The sequence below is a fragment of the Scyliorhinus canicula genome, chromosome 19, assembly GCF_902713615.1.
Source record: "Scyliorhinus canicula chromosome 19, sScyCan1.1, whole genome shotgun sequence".
Lineage (NCBI taxonomy): Eukaryota > Metazoa > Chordata > Chondrichthyes > Carcharhiniformes > Scyliorhinidae > Scyliorhinus > Scyliorhinus canicula.
Window position 1 is genome coordinate 20,227,416 of NC_052164.1, and position 14,246 is coordinate 20,241,661.

A 14,246-nucleotide genomic window follows, 5' to 3' on the forward strand; every position below is an offset into this window, starting at 1 on the left:
CGTTGAGGAGAGATATGGGCCTGTATGAACCACACTGCTGGGGGTCCTTTTCCCTCTTTAAAATTAACGAGATCAGCGCCCGCGACATCATCGGGGGCAAAGTCCCCCATTCCCACGCTTCATTAAGTGTTCGCACCAGCAAGGGGCCCACTAGGTCCACAAACTTTTTATAAAATTCCACCGGGAACCCATCCGGCCCCGGTGCCTTCCCTGACTGCCTCTGCCCGATCCCCTTAACTAGCTCCTCCAGCTCAATCGGCGCACCCAACCCCTCCTCCTGCACCTTCGGGAAAGAAAGCCCGTTGAGGAACCTCTTCATTCCCCTCCTCTCCCCCGTTGGCTCCGACCGGTACAGTTCCCCGTAAAAGTCCTTGAAGACCTCATTCACCTCTACCCCCTTCCGCACCACATTCCCACTCTTGTCTCTCACTCCAGCAATTTCCTTTGCCGCAAAAAAAGGAATTTATTGTTAAATTAATTTTGTAATATCTGTTGTGAGGGGAGAGAAAATTACTTGAGAAAAATGTTTCCAAAAATTGTACTGCTGTGCATGCCACCTCCGAAGAGACCAGAGGAGGGCACACTTGCACAATGGTCATTTAGGTTTTCTGGTTGAGGAAGCTTATGACTGGTTCAATACCTTCAAATTGACAATATGTGAGGTGAATTATCTAATCGACGTCACAGAATTTCACAGACTTAACTACAGTAGTCCCCCTTTATAACGCGGGTGTTGGGGTCCAAGACAGCTACCCGCGTTGCATCCGAGCCGCGGATATCCACGATGGGGGTTTTAAATTTATTTAAAAATCTATGCATGCGCTTCCCATTGTGAGTCTACGGGGGGCGGGGGGAAGAGGTCAGACCCCCGTAGACTCACAATGGGAAGCGCATGCATAGATTTTTAAATAAATTTAAAACCCCCATCGTGGATCTAATTAAAACAAGCACTGCTGCATTTTTAACAACTTAAAAGTTGGATTGGAGGGAGAGAGCAGCCGGCAGTGTCAATTTCAGCGGCCGGCTCACTTTGATCCGGAGAGGGAAGCTGCTCTCTCACTGAAACAATCAGCCGGCCGCTGAAGTTGACACTGCCGGCTGCTCACTCCCTCCAATCAGCCGGCAGTGTCAATTTCAGCGGCCGGCTCACTTTGATCCGGAGAGGGAAGCTGACAGTTGGGGTCCATAAGCCCCCCCCGCCATATATCGCGAACCGCGGTATTGCGGAGCGCGGTATAACGGGGGACTACTGTAGTTGTTGAAAATACAGTGGTTCAAAGGGACTCTCGCAAAATTGTCTGGGAAAGATTCTTGTCATTTGATCTATATGCCCAAATTGTAAATGTGTAGAAAATAACTCGGTTACAAACTTATTATAAAACTTTGTCCACGAAAACTGGAAATTTGGGGTGGGGGGTGCGAGGGCACAGTTCCAATCATTTATTTCATTTGGCTTGGGATCTTCAGATAGGTGGGGAGTAACAGGTTTATTGTTTATGTTGCCTTGCAACAGATAACGGATGATAAGATTGGAGTTAAGTCAGGTAACTGTATGATGTTACAGAAGTTTCAAACCACAATTGTATCTGAAGTTTATAATGTGCTGTTTATTTTTTTTTTAAATTTAGATTACCCAATGGTTTTTTCCAATTAAGGGGCAATTTAGTGTGGCCAATCCACCTACTCTGCACATTTTTGGGTTGTGGGGGCGAAACCCACGCAGACACGGGGAGAATGTGCAAATTCCACACGGACAGTGACCCAGAGCCGGGATCGAACTTGGGACCTCAGCGCCGTGAGGCAGCTGTGCTAACCACTAGGCCACCGTGCTGCCCCTTAATGTGCTGTTTCTAACAAGTTTTGTTAACTTAAATGTTGGTCTTTTGATTACTGGGTTGGTCCCCTTTTCCCTTTTTGTTTTTGCAAATTTTGTCCTTGGGTTTGTTATGGGGCAATGTCCCATTCCGAAAGTAAGTACTCCCTGCAGGAAAACCGGAGTGGTTCCCACTGGTGTCAGGAGCGTCTCCGAGGTGGGATTCCCTCACCATTAGCATGCTTAAATATGCATAGCGGCTAGCACACTGGCCAGCCTGCACTTGATGAATTTGGGGTGCCATTTGTAATAGGTGCCCCGATCCTAGTGTCCAGAGTCAGGTACTACCCTCCCCCGCCTCAACCAACTCTCCCTCAGCCGCTTCCCCCTGCCCCCGTTCAGCTGCCAACTTCCCCATCTCTTCCATATACAAACAGTTTAATGGTGTATGATGGTTTTATTTATTTATTTATTTTTAAATAATTTTTATTGAGAATTTTCCAAAACATATCAAAAACAGAAAATAACAACAAGAAACCAGTATTAAAAACAACAAAAAGAAAAAACACTAACCCCCAAAACCAAATCCCCCCCCCGGTAACTACAAAAAGAAGAAATAGATAACCACCCGGCATATTCAATAAACACATATACACATTTCTCCCTTCCCCCGAAACCAACCCCCTCCTCTCCCTCCCTCCCTCCCTCCCTCCCCCACCGCCACGGGTTGCTGCTGCTGCCGGCCTATTTTCCTACCGTTCTGCCAGGAAGTCCAGGAAAGGCTGCCACCGCCTAAAGAACCCCTGTACTGATCCCCTCAGGGCAAATTTCACCTTCTCCAATTTGATGAACCCTGCCATATCATTGATCCAGGCCTCCACGTTTGGGGGCCTCGCATCCTTCCATTGAAGCAAGATCCTCCGCCGGGCTACTAGGGACGCAAAGGCCAGAACACCGGCCTCTTTTGCCTCCTGCACTCCCGGCTCCACTGCAACCCCAAAAATTGCGAGTCCCCAGCCTGCCTTGATGGTTTTATTTATCTAACCATATGATACTTTATGTACACCTTAAAGTAAGAGTCTAAGATTTTGAGCAGAAGACCATTGGTTTATATCTCCTCTTATTTTTAATCAGTTCCCTTACTATCATTCTGGAACTGTATATCTGTATATCTTTAATAGGAATTCATCCAATTCTTCTTGGAAACCTGCCCTGAATCCTTCTGATATCTTTAACTTCAAACTATATTTCCTGCTCCTTGAATTTTGTGCTTGACAGAAAATATATGTTGGTTCAAAATTCTTCATGTTCTGATTGTCCGAAAGACCTTTATCAGATCTTCCCTTTTTCCCTTCTGAATTTCATAACTTAACTTTCTAACTTCAGAAATTATTAGTGTAACTTTATCCAGGACTCCCTCTAATAATTATATGTCTTTCCTGTAATATGGAGACTAAATCTGAAAATATACAGATCAAAACCAATGAGGCTCTGAATACTCAGCCGGTCAGGCAGCTTAAAAACAGAGTTAACCTTTCTGGTTGATGACCCATCACCCACAGTACTGCAGATGTGGCCTCTCCAAGGTCAGATACAGTTTTGACATAATTTAATTCCACTTATGTTGCACCTTACCTGTACGTCCCATTATTTTCTTTTCTTCATTACCTGTGAATGCTGAAACGCCAACCGCAATACCCTCCCAATCCTGTTACCTCATTTTCCTGTAACAAATCCATGCTGGCTTTGCTTAATTAGCTTGCATTTGCCAAAGTGGCAATCAGTTTTGTTCCCCATTATCATTATTAAAAGCTTCCATACCGCTGAGGTTAAACTAACTGGCCTGTAGTTGCTGGTAGTGGGAAAAAAAGACCCTGGACTCTGTTGCCGTGCTGTTATTAGGGAATATTATTTTTCTAGCCTTTTTCATCTCTTGACATGGATATGTCCTGTCAACATTTTTATCCTGATTTATTTTGATCCATTGCAATTTTGAAAGCAAATTTCTTTTTTCCTCAAAGCTCTCATGAAAAGGGAAAGCGAAAGAAAAGGAGTCGGAGTCGCAGCCGAGACCGAGACAGGAAGCGGCATCGCCGATCGCGGTCCAGGTCACACTCCAGAGATCGAAACAAAAGTAAATCCAACAAGTGGTCCAGAAGCAGGAGCCGGAGCCCGAACCCGAACCTGAGCAGGGACCATAAAGATCGAGGCAATGTCAATGAAAAGAGTTGTGAGAAGAGGAAAGACAGGCACATAGACAGGCCTCCACCAGAGGAACCATCAGTGGGCGAGATCTACAATGGCAAGGTCACCAGTATCATGCAGTTTGGGTGCTTTGTCCAGCTGGAAGGTCTGAGGTACAGTACACCGCAAAAGAAAAAGTACACAAATGTAGGAAATGATGGGGCACTCTGAAGCAATTGAATGGGCTGAGAAATGCATTGATTTATAATGTGTAGTAAATAGCATTGTATTACTAAGATAGCTCTGAAAGGGTTTTTTTTGTTGTTGTTGTTTTTGTTTTCTACATTTGAGCAAAGTTTTCCGAATCTCTCAAGTGTTTAATTCTAATTTTTGTCCAAGCAGTTTAGAAAAATCACTTGGCAAACAAATGGGGTGTTTATTCCCTGCCACATGTACTGATCAACCAATACTTCAAGCATTCTGGTGGACTTAAGGAAATATCAGATGTGCTTAAAACTATATACTTAATCTTACATTTCCAAATTATAGTCAAGCTGCCTTTATCTGTTGGTCCACGTGGGTCATATATAGATTTTTAAAAATCTGTTTCCCAGCAGTAGCACATTGGGTAGCACTGTTGCTGCTTCACAGCACTAGGGACACAGGTTCGATTGCCGGCTTGGGTCACTATCTGTCCGGAGTCTGCACGCTCTCTCCGTGTCTGCGTGGGTTTCCTCCGGGTGCTGTTTCCTCCCACAAGTCCTTAAAGACGCACTGTTAGGTGAATTGGACATTCTGAATTCTCCCTCCGTGTACCCGAACAGGTGCCGGAATGTGGCGACTAGGGGCTTTTCACAGTAACTTAATTGCAGTGTTAATGTAAGCCTACTTGTGACAGTAAAGATTATTATTATAATGACAGTTAAGGTTACATGGATCTATCTGAAGTTAATAAGATCATAGAAATTGGTTCTTTAAAGCTGTGTTTGTCCCAGAAGTGTTTGATTGTTCCAATTCGTTAAAGCCACATTATTTTAGAACGGGCAACACTAGTTTGAGATTGGACAACCTTGTCAATCTTTTGAGGTATTTCAGTTTTAATTGGGGCACTGGTCAGAGCTTTATGCCCGAGGTACAGAACAAAGCTGCGGACGTGCCATACGTTTTCCTTGACCTTTATTAAAATAAAATGTTGTAATTGTTACTGGGGGTTAGCGTTGTCCTTGATTCCCGTGTGTCCTCGAGCTCGATTTTTGAATTTTAAAAAAATCTTTGACTGTAGTTAATTTGCTTATTGCCTCTTAAGTATGAATAAGTTTTTTTGAAAATATTTAACTGCAAAGCCAAAACCTGCCTATTGATTATTTTTATCTCTGTTGTGTTTTTCTTGGATGTTTCAGATATCAACCATTTCCCAGGTGTGTCTCCGAATCCGTTAAAGTAACTGGTTTAAAAAAAACTTAATGTAGATTTTCCATTTCTATTTCAAAATGCTTCATTCACTATGTAAAAGGACTTGTGTGTAAATGTTTTCACACTTAGTTTACCGATAAATAAATGCTTTTTCCTTTCCCCCTCTATTTTTTAGAAAACGATGGGAGGGCTTGGTACACATCTCCGAGCTCAGGCGAGAAGGGCGTGTGGCCAATGTTGCTGACGTTGTTAGCAAAGGTCAAAGAGTTAAGATCAAAGTGTTATCATTCACTGGGTCTAAAACCAGCTTAAGCATGAAGGTAATTGTCCTTTGCGTCTTTCTCCAGGTGGGTGTTGCCATGCTAGCTGGGATGCTAGTCAATGGAAGAAGTGTGGGGAGGAGGTTGCGGCGGGTTGCTGGAGGGGAGAGGTAGGAGGGAGCTTGATTCGAAGGGAGGAGGAAGGAATGGATTGGGAGGGTGGGCAGAGTGGTGGGGGGTTAGCTGGAAGAAGAATGTGCTGGTGACACCGGTGGCTTTGTGGCAGAGTGCAAGTGAGAATGGAGGGGCGGTCATTTTGGGTGGGCTCGGACAAGAGAGGGGACTGGAGGTGGGGGGGGGGGGGGGGGGGGGGTTTGTGTTAGGTTGAGATGGTGACTGTAATTGGCGGGGGGGGGGAGGTGGCGGGGGAGGTGGCGGCAGGAGACTCATCTGTGGTTAAAGGGCCAGGTGAGGTTATGAAAGGGTTGGAGAGGGCAGCACGGTGGCCTAGTGGTTAGCACAGCTGCCTCACGGCACTGAGGTCCCAGGTTCGATCCCGGCTCTGGGTCACTGTCCGTGTGGAGTTTGCACATTCTCCCCGTGTCTGCGTGGGTTTCAACCCCACAACCCAAAAATGTGCAGGGTAGGTAGATTGGCCACGCTAAATTGCCCCTTAATTGGAAAAAATAATTGGGTAATCTAAATTTATTTTTTAAAAATGAAAGGGTTGGGTTGGCAGACGTTCCACTCGGCGTTTGATTCCAATTCGAGAGAGGTTGCGATTTTGTTTAGTGAAAGTGTGGTATTTCTGGTGACTAGCGAGGATCGGTACGTGGGAGGGAAGTACATGATGGTGAATGGGATTTGGCCAGTGGTCCTAGTGAATATCTATGCGCCCAACTGGGACAACGTGGGATTTGTTAAAAGATGTTAGCTTTCATTCCGGACCTGGATTCGCGTCAATATAATGGGGGATGATTTTAACTGAGTGTTAGATCCCAGGATGAGTAGGTCGAGCCCAAAGTCGTTGGCCAAGCTGGGAATGGCAAAGGAGCTGGGGGTACTCATGGACAGCAGGGGGAGTGGACCTTGGAGGTTTAGGCATCCGGGAGAGAGGGAGTTTTCCTTCTTTTCCCATGTGCATCAGGTATATTCCTGAATAGATTTTTTTGTGGTGGTGAAGTCAATACTTCCGGGGATCGTGGAAGTGGAATATGCAACGATTATGATTTTAGACCACGCTGCATATAAAAGGAAGCAGAGATGAGGCACTTTTTAGACAATCTGGTATTCCTGCAGGTGGAGCGGCAGAAGGGACAGGGATTGGAGGTGCCACTGGGAATGCAGGAGATATTGGAGTCCATTGGGCTGATCCAATCGGGGAAGGCACCAGGGCCGATGGTTTTCGGGTGGAATTTTATAAACAGTTTTTGGCAGTGTTGGACCCCCCATCTGCTGGCGATGTATAGAGACTCATTGGTGCGGGAGGAGCTGCTGACCACGCTGGCTCAGGCATCGATAACTTCAAACCTGAAGAAGGATAAGGACCCAGTGGACTATGGATCTTGTAGGCCCCTCTCCCTTTTAAACGCCGATGTGAAGCCGCTGGCCAAGGTGCAGGCAAGGTGATTGGAGAGGTGTGTGCCGGAGGTGGTATTTGAGGATCAGACAGGTTTTATTAAGGGGTGGAAGTTATCAAACAACATTAGGCAACTGTTGAATGTGACGATGACTCCATCTAAGGAAAAGGCGCCAGAAGTTACTATTTCTTTTTTATTTTAGAAATTGAGAGTGAGATATTCCCAGTGAATGACCAGGGGAGGTGTGCTAATTTAGGAGGCCTGCCATTCAAGCTGGCCGAAACAAGGTTTCGGTATTCGGGAATTCAGGTAGCCCACGACTGGGCCACGATGCAGAAGTGGAATTTGGTCAGTTTGATAGAAGGGGTAAAAGGGGATCTAAAGAGGTGGGATGACCTAACAATGTCCTTGGTAGGGAGGGTGCAGACCATTAATGTGAACATTCTTCCTAGGGTTTTTATTTGTCTTTCAGTCTTTCCCGATATTCCTTCTCAAGACATTCTTTTGGAGGTTAGATCAGTTAATCTCTGACTTTGTACCCAGGATTCAGAGGGCTTTTGTACAGAGAAGACGGCGAGTGGGGGGTCTGACGCTTCCAAACCTGCTATATTATTTTTGGGCGGCAAATGTGAAAAAGGTGCGACGGTGGTGGAGGCGGAATGGGTAGAGGTGAAGGAGGCCTCCTGTGTGGGGGTGTGCTTAAGGGCCCTGGCGAAGGCCCCTCACCTGTTCTCCCTAATGAGGTACACCGTTAGCCTTGTCCTGGTTATCGGCCCTCAAGGTCTGGAACCAGCTGTGGTGGCACTTTGGAGTGGGCAGTATGTCTATGCTGGCCCCATTATGCAGGAATCACAGGTTTGTATCAGCAAGAATAGCCGTGACACACAGGAGTTGGCATAGGGAAGGGGTAGAGTAGGTAAGGGATCTGTTTGTGGAGGGGAGGTTTGCTAGGCTGGTGGAGTTGCAGGAGAAGTACCAGCTGCCGAGGGGGAGTGAATTCAGGTACATGCAGGTGTGGGATTTTGTGCACAAGGAGTTCCCCTCATTCCCTCAGCTGCCAAGGCATGCGGTATTGGACGAGCTGGGGGAAGGGAGGGTTGCGCATATTTACGGATGGTTGTTGGAAATGGATAAGGCGGCAGTGGAGGAGATGAGACTGAAGTAGGAGGAGGGGCTGGGGATAGAATTGGCGGGGGATGGGGGTGGGGCAGGCGTAAAATTATGCGTTGGGTGAATTCAATATCATCCTGTACCAGGATGAACCTGATGCAGTTTAAGGTGATGCATAGGGTCCATATGATGTGGGCTCGTATGAGCAAGTTTCCCCCTGAGGTAGGAGACAAATGTGAGAGGTGTACAAGGGGGCCTGCGAATCATGCCCATGTTTGGTCTTGTCTGAAGATAGGGGGAATTCTTGATCTCAATCTTTAAGATATTGTCGGAAACCGTGGGAGTGAGGATGGTGCCGTGCCCAATAGTGGGATCTTCAGAGTTTCGGAGCTTCTGGAGGGGAGAGGGCCTGATGTTGTGGCCTTCCCCACTCTGATTGCCTACCGGCGAATCCTATTGGGTTGAAGGCTGGTGGTACGCCCAGGGTGTTGGTGTGGTTGAAGGATATGGCAGAGTTGCTACAATTGGAAAAAAATAAGCTCACTCTTAGAGGGTCAGAGGAAGGGTTTAATGTAAGATGGAGAGTTTTGGTCTCAATTCAAGGATCTCTTCGACACCAGCGGGGAGGGAATGGGGGGTGTTTTGGAAGGGTAGGGTTGTGTTAGTTGGGAGAAAATGAGGAAAATGACAAACTGTAATTTGGTTGTGTCTTTGGATGATTGTGGTTTGTAGATTGTGTTTGGAATAAAATACATAGATTTATATGTATATTTTAAAAGTATGAAGGTAATTATAAAGAATGTGAATTTGGATTAAATTTTGGATTGCAATTGGTTGTTCAAAGTAAAATTTAAATTTCATGATCTAAACTAGTTAAGGCTCTGTACAGGTGTCAGAGTTAAACAAATAGCCAAGCCCTTTTTTTTGAGTTTAGGGTTGGTTGATTAGCTCTGAACTAAAGATGTTCCTGCTTCAATATTTTCCCTTAGGATGTAGATCAAGAGACTGGAGAGGATCTAAATCCAAACCGGCGTCGAAATGTTGGCGGAGAAAACAATGAGGAAACAACCATGAGGAACCCTGACAGACCCAGTAATCTCTCATTGGTCAACACCCCCGAGGTTGAGGACGATGTACTAGAACGCAAACGGCTCACAAAAATCTCCGATCCCGAGAAGTGGGAGATCAAACAGGTGGGGGCCAGTTGACACAGACTAATGTACCAGAGTAAAAACTGAAAATGCCGAACAGCACAATATATATCAGATGCCATCTGCAGGGAAAAGACATGGCTGTTTCAGATGAAACACTGTTCATCTATATTTTTAGAGGCTGATTTGTGCCATTGTTCTATTTTTTCGCTCAACTGCCGAATGTTAAACGTAATGCTAACTGGAGAGATTTTAATATAGTTTTCTGAAACTAACACTGAGGTGGCATTTCAGAGAAGATTCCACTTGGAACAAAGCAGTGGCGAAATTCCTGCACTATGGGTTTCCTGCCACTAGGTGGCACTAATTCATGACATGAATCAGGGTTGATAGGTGAATCGTGCTTTTCAAGGAATGCACAATGAATTTGAAAACGGAGCAGAATGCTCTTATTAATTTTTTTGTACATATGATTCAAATTTCAGATGATTGCAGCAAATGTTATCTCAAAAGAAGAGTATCCTGACTTTGATGAAGAAACAGGCATCCTTCCTAAAGTTGATGATGAAGAAGGTATGACTCATCGAGAGTTCTTATTTTCTACTGGGCACCTTGATTTAAAGGAAATATGCTAACACCCAAGTCGCATTTTTGTATTTGCTTACTTTAAGCTTAGGTTTTCATCATTTCACCACTAGCTGCTGCACCTTCAGCTGCCTAGCTCCTCGGCTCTGGAATTCCTGACCTAAACCTCCCTGATTCTCTACCTCTCTCTTCCCCTTTAAGATGCTCCTTATCTTGTGATCAGCCTATGGTGCTTGGTCTCAGAATTTATTTGATAACACTCCTGTGAAACTGCCTTGGGATGTTTTACTGTGATAAACGCACTTTATCTAAAAACAATTGTTGGTTGCTTTTCACTAATTTGTTAAGACCTTGTAAATTCATCACTTTTAAATTGTTTAGTGGCACCATGCTTAGCAAGCTGTCAGCTGGACTGGTAATCCAGAAACCCAGAGTAATGCTCTGGGGGCCCAGGTTCAAATCCCGCCACTGCAGATGGTTTGAAATTTGAATTAAATAAAAAGTCTTGAATTAATGATGACCATGAAAACCATTGTTGATTGTCTTAAAACCCCAACTGGTTCACTAATGTCCTTTTAGGGAAGGAAATCTGTCCTTACTTGATCTGGCCTACCTGTAACTCCGGACCCACAGCAATGTGGTTGACTCTTAATTGCCCCCTCAAGGGCAATTAAGGATGGGCAATGAATACCGGCACAGCCATGAAGGAATTAAACATTTCTTTTAGTTGTATCAATTAAGCCCTAACAGATCTATTTGACTCCTATCAATTGGTTTATTGTGTTTTCACACATCTCCTGCTTTATAACATACAAAGGTGGATGATGAAATATGTGAAGGGAGAGTATTACACAATTGAACTCAATGACACTCAATGACTGGATTAATTCAGTAAGTCACAACCGTTTGTCTGTAGAATAATGTAGGCAGTTCTCTTTGAGCTACCCAACCCATCCCCTGCCTTTTCCCCGGAGCCTGAATTCTTTTCTCTTCAGGTGTTTACCCAATTCCTCTTCGAAAACCGTGACTGAATATACCTTTGCCACACTCTCGGGCACTGCAATCCAGATCCTAATCACTTGCTGCATATTTTTTTTTATGTTTCTTGTGTTATTTTGTATTTTTCTACATTTGCAGTATTGTGGATTGGTTCAGGACAGTCAATTTATCAAATTGAGATGTCTTGGACATTTCTGCAACAGTAAAAATCAAATATGAAAAATTGAGTGATATTTTACATGCAGTCTGATGAGTTATTGATACACATTGTCAATTATCTTGCAGATGAGGACCTTGAGATAGAGCTAGTGGAAGAAGAGCCTCCATTCCTCAGGGGACACACCAAGCAAAGCATGGACATGAGCCCTGTTAAAATAGTAAAGGTATGCAAAAGAATTGAAGAATCCAGAATCTCTGTTGTCTCTTTGCCATTGCTCTGTGCTGAATTTGTGAAGCATGTTTTCTGCTTACTTTTGGGAATGTTGCATTAATCTGCAGCTCGTCTTCGAGCCAGGAAGCTCCATACGTTGTACTTTGCTCATTGTAATTATTCGGTTTGTGAGGGAGTGGATATATCTGTGTACTGAAGCTTTGTGCTCTTATGGATCCTGAAGTGCAGTCACTCTAGTGAGACAACCAGAGTTGTTAATATTAACTGTTAGTATATGATGGAACAATAATACAGCAGCAAGTTTATTCTGCGTCAAACTCCGCAGAGATACAAACTACAACAACTGTTCCAGCTGTGTCCATTTATACTCGTTGATGGTTGAGCCAATAACCATTACCTGTCTTTAATAAGGCAATTACTTGACAATATCACAGAGTGCCCTTGCTGATATGTTGACACTTTGAGACCCTTCCATTGCTGTCAGAGTTTCAGACATTTCCTGCTTTTAGTTGTTTTTTTTTACATAGCTGCTTCCGAGGCATATTTGCTGACTTGGCTTTTGCGTTAAATTAAAAGCTTTAAAAACTTTCCATGCCCAATTATTTGGTTCGCTGTTTTCAAAATATTGCGATTGAAGTGCTAAAATGTTGGTTTATGCTTTGAGTTTAGAATCCCGATGGCTCGCTATCCCAGGCTGCCATGATGCAAAGCGCTCTGGCCAAAGAGAGACGAGAGATGAAACAAGCGCAGCGGGAGGCAGAAATGGACTCGATCCCAATGGGACTCAATAAACACTGGGTTGATCCACTACCTGATGGTACGTTAATGGCTAAAGTAGGTTCTTTATGCTGAGGATGGGAAGGAAAGATATTGATTGTAAATAGTTTATTTCTGCTGATCTGGTTTTTTAGAAATTTGCAATTTGATATTTTAATGCTTTTCTAGTTTAAACATGCTAATTATCAACATTATTAAAAATATTGTAGCTTTTTTCCCACTCTTCTGCCTTTTGCTTTTCAAAGTGCTATTGCTAGGGAATGGAGCACTTTCAATTTTAGCATCCAATGAATATCACCGGCTTAACAGAAATGGAAGCAGAGGAAAGCTCTGATACTTGATGCTCACAATGTGTCTCAGACCTGAAGACCTCTCCCCGTTGCTTGAGTGCCGCGCTTTACACACCAGCCACCTTGTAGTCTCTCAGAATTAAATGATCAATTTTGTCAAATTAACAACAGTTTGCGTTGCGGCCCAACTAGGAACTTGCTGTACTGTTTTCAACTTAGACTACTACGGCTCACGAATAAATCAGAGCTTTGACTCATTATTCTGGATGGATTTGAGTTCCGAATGTAGAGAAAAATGCCTTGTTCACTGCACCTTTTACTTCTCTCCTCCTCACCCCAAATAACGTATTATTTTTGAGTGCAGTAAATTGCCATGCTTGTTGTACCAAATGCAGAAAGCACCTGCAGATCGTGGGGCAGTTCCAAACCATGTGGCTTTATTTTCTAGTTGATGGCCGACAGATTGCAGCAAATATGAGAGGCATAGGAATGATGCCCCAAGACATACCCGAGTGGAAGAAGCATGCCTTTGGAGGAAACAAGGCATCCTATGGTCGTAAAACCCAAATGTCTATTCTTGAGCAGAGAGAGAGCCTACCTATTTACAGACTTAAAGAACAGCTGGTTCAGGTAAAATAAATTGCATTAAATTGATATATAGTCACGCTAAACCTTATTCTATAGATTTAATTCTCCACAATTTTCTCTCTCCGTCATCTAATTGGCGATTGATTTGAAAATAAATTTTTTTATGTGAATTATTCCATAGATGCTGTAGTTGCAGGCTACAGCTATCAGGTAGTGATAGATAGATAGAACAGTACAGCACAGAACAGGCCCTTCGGCCCTCAATGTTGTGCCGAGCCATGTTATGGCTTTACTTTACCCTGTATGGTGGGGAATTCCAACATACAGTGAACAGCACCATCTCTTAGATCCATTTTCAAGGTGAATCAATCCAAAAAGAATCAAATGATAGCAGCAGTCAGATTGAATGTACAGTCCACTGAAGGATTGAAAGAAATATCAATGACCCAGATCTTCAGGCCCCTGGAGGGTTGTGCCCTGGAAGCTATGCCGGGAATACCTTGGAAGTCCCTAAGCAAGGATAAATGGGAATTGCCTGGAAAATTTCAACTTCCTTTCGGCAATTGCCCTCCATCTTGGAATCTCTAAAAGTCTGATTTAAAGTCGGAGACTTTGCATGGTTCCGACTCACCTTAGCACAATAGTTATACAAGAAAGGTTAGCAGGGTTAAAACCAGTTCTAACTCCTGGGTAAATATGCCGCTGAATTCACAGGATTAGACCAATTTAATTTTGCTGTATCCAATCCAGGGAACTTTAACTGTTTTGGCAATTGTTCAGTTTGTGATTGTTGCTTCTTTATCCACTTCCTTTTTTTGTAAGTGTTTTGATACCTAATTGTTGCAGTTGCTGGCTGAGAGGACGTTATACATCCTGTTGCTAGCCATCTGCTAGTCATTGCTGTTTGACCAGAATTATGAGATTCAAATACTCTGCTTGACATCCTCTCCTGACACTAGAAAATCCCTATGTGAGGCTTCTTGGGTGTGAACTAGAAATTTATGTTTATGTTAATTATATGTATAAACGTGCAGCCGACTCATTGGGTTGTAACATTAATCTGTTCAATCTCTTGGAATTAGGAACTAGCAGATAGAATCATTTT

At 43.9% G+C, this 14,246-nt stretch overlaps 1 protein-coding gene across 1 annotated transcript in view; it reads left to right on the forward strand.

Annotated features, from left to right (window-relative positions):
• Positions 1-14,246, forward strand: part of dhx8 (DEAH (Asp-Glu-Ala-His) box polypeptide 8) — a 52,530-nt gene that overhangs the window by 13,845 nt on the left and 24,439 nt on the right. Inside the window, exons 6-12 of the mRNA XM_038778665.1 lie at positions 3,835-4,170; positions 5,586-5,730; positions 9,350-9,553; positions 9,997-10,084; positions 11,381-11,478; positions 12,156-12,303; positions 13,002-13,183. Coding sequence (XP_038634593.1) covers positions 3,835-4,170; positions 5,586-5,730; positions 9,350-9,553; positions 9,997-10,084; positions 11,381-11,478; positions 12,156-12,303; positions 13,002-13,183 — 1,201 coding nt within the window. The remainder of the gene's footprint in view (positions 1-3,834; positions 4,171-5,585; positions 5,731-9,349; positions 9,554-9,996; positions 10,085-11,380; positions 11,479-12,155; positions 12,304-13,001; positions 13,184-14,246) is intronic.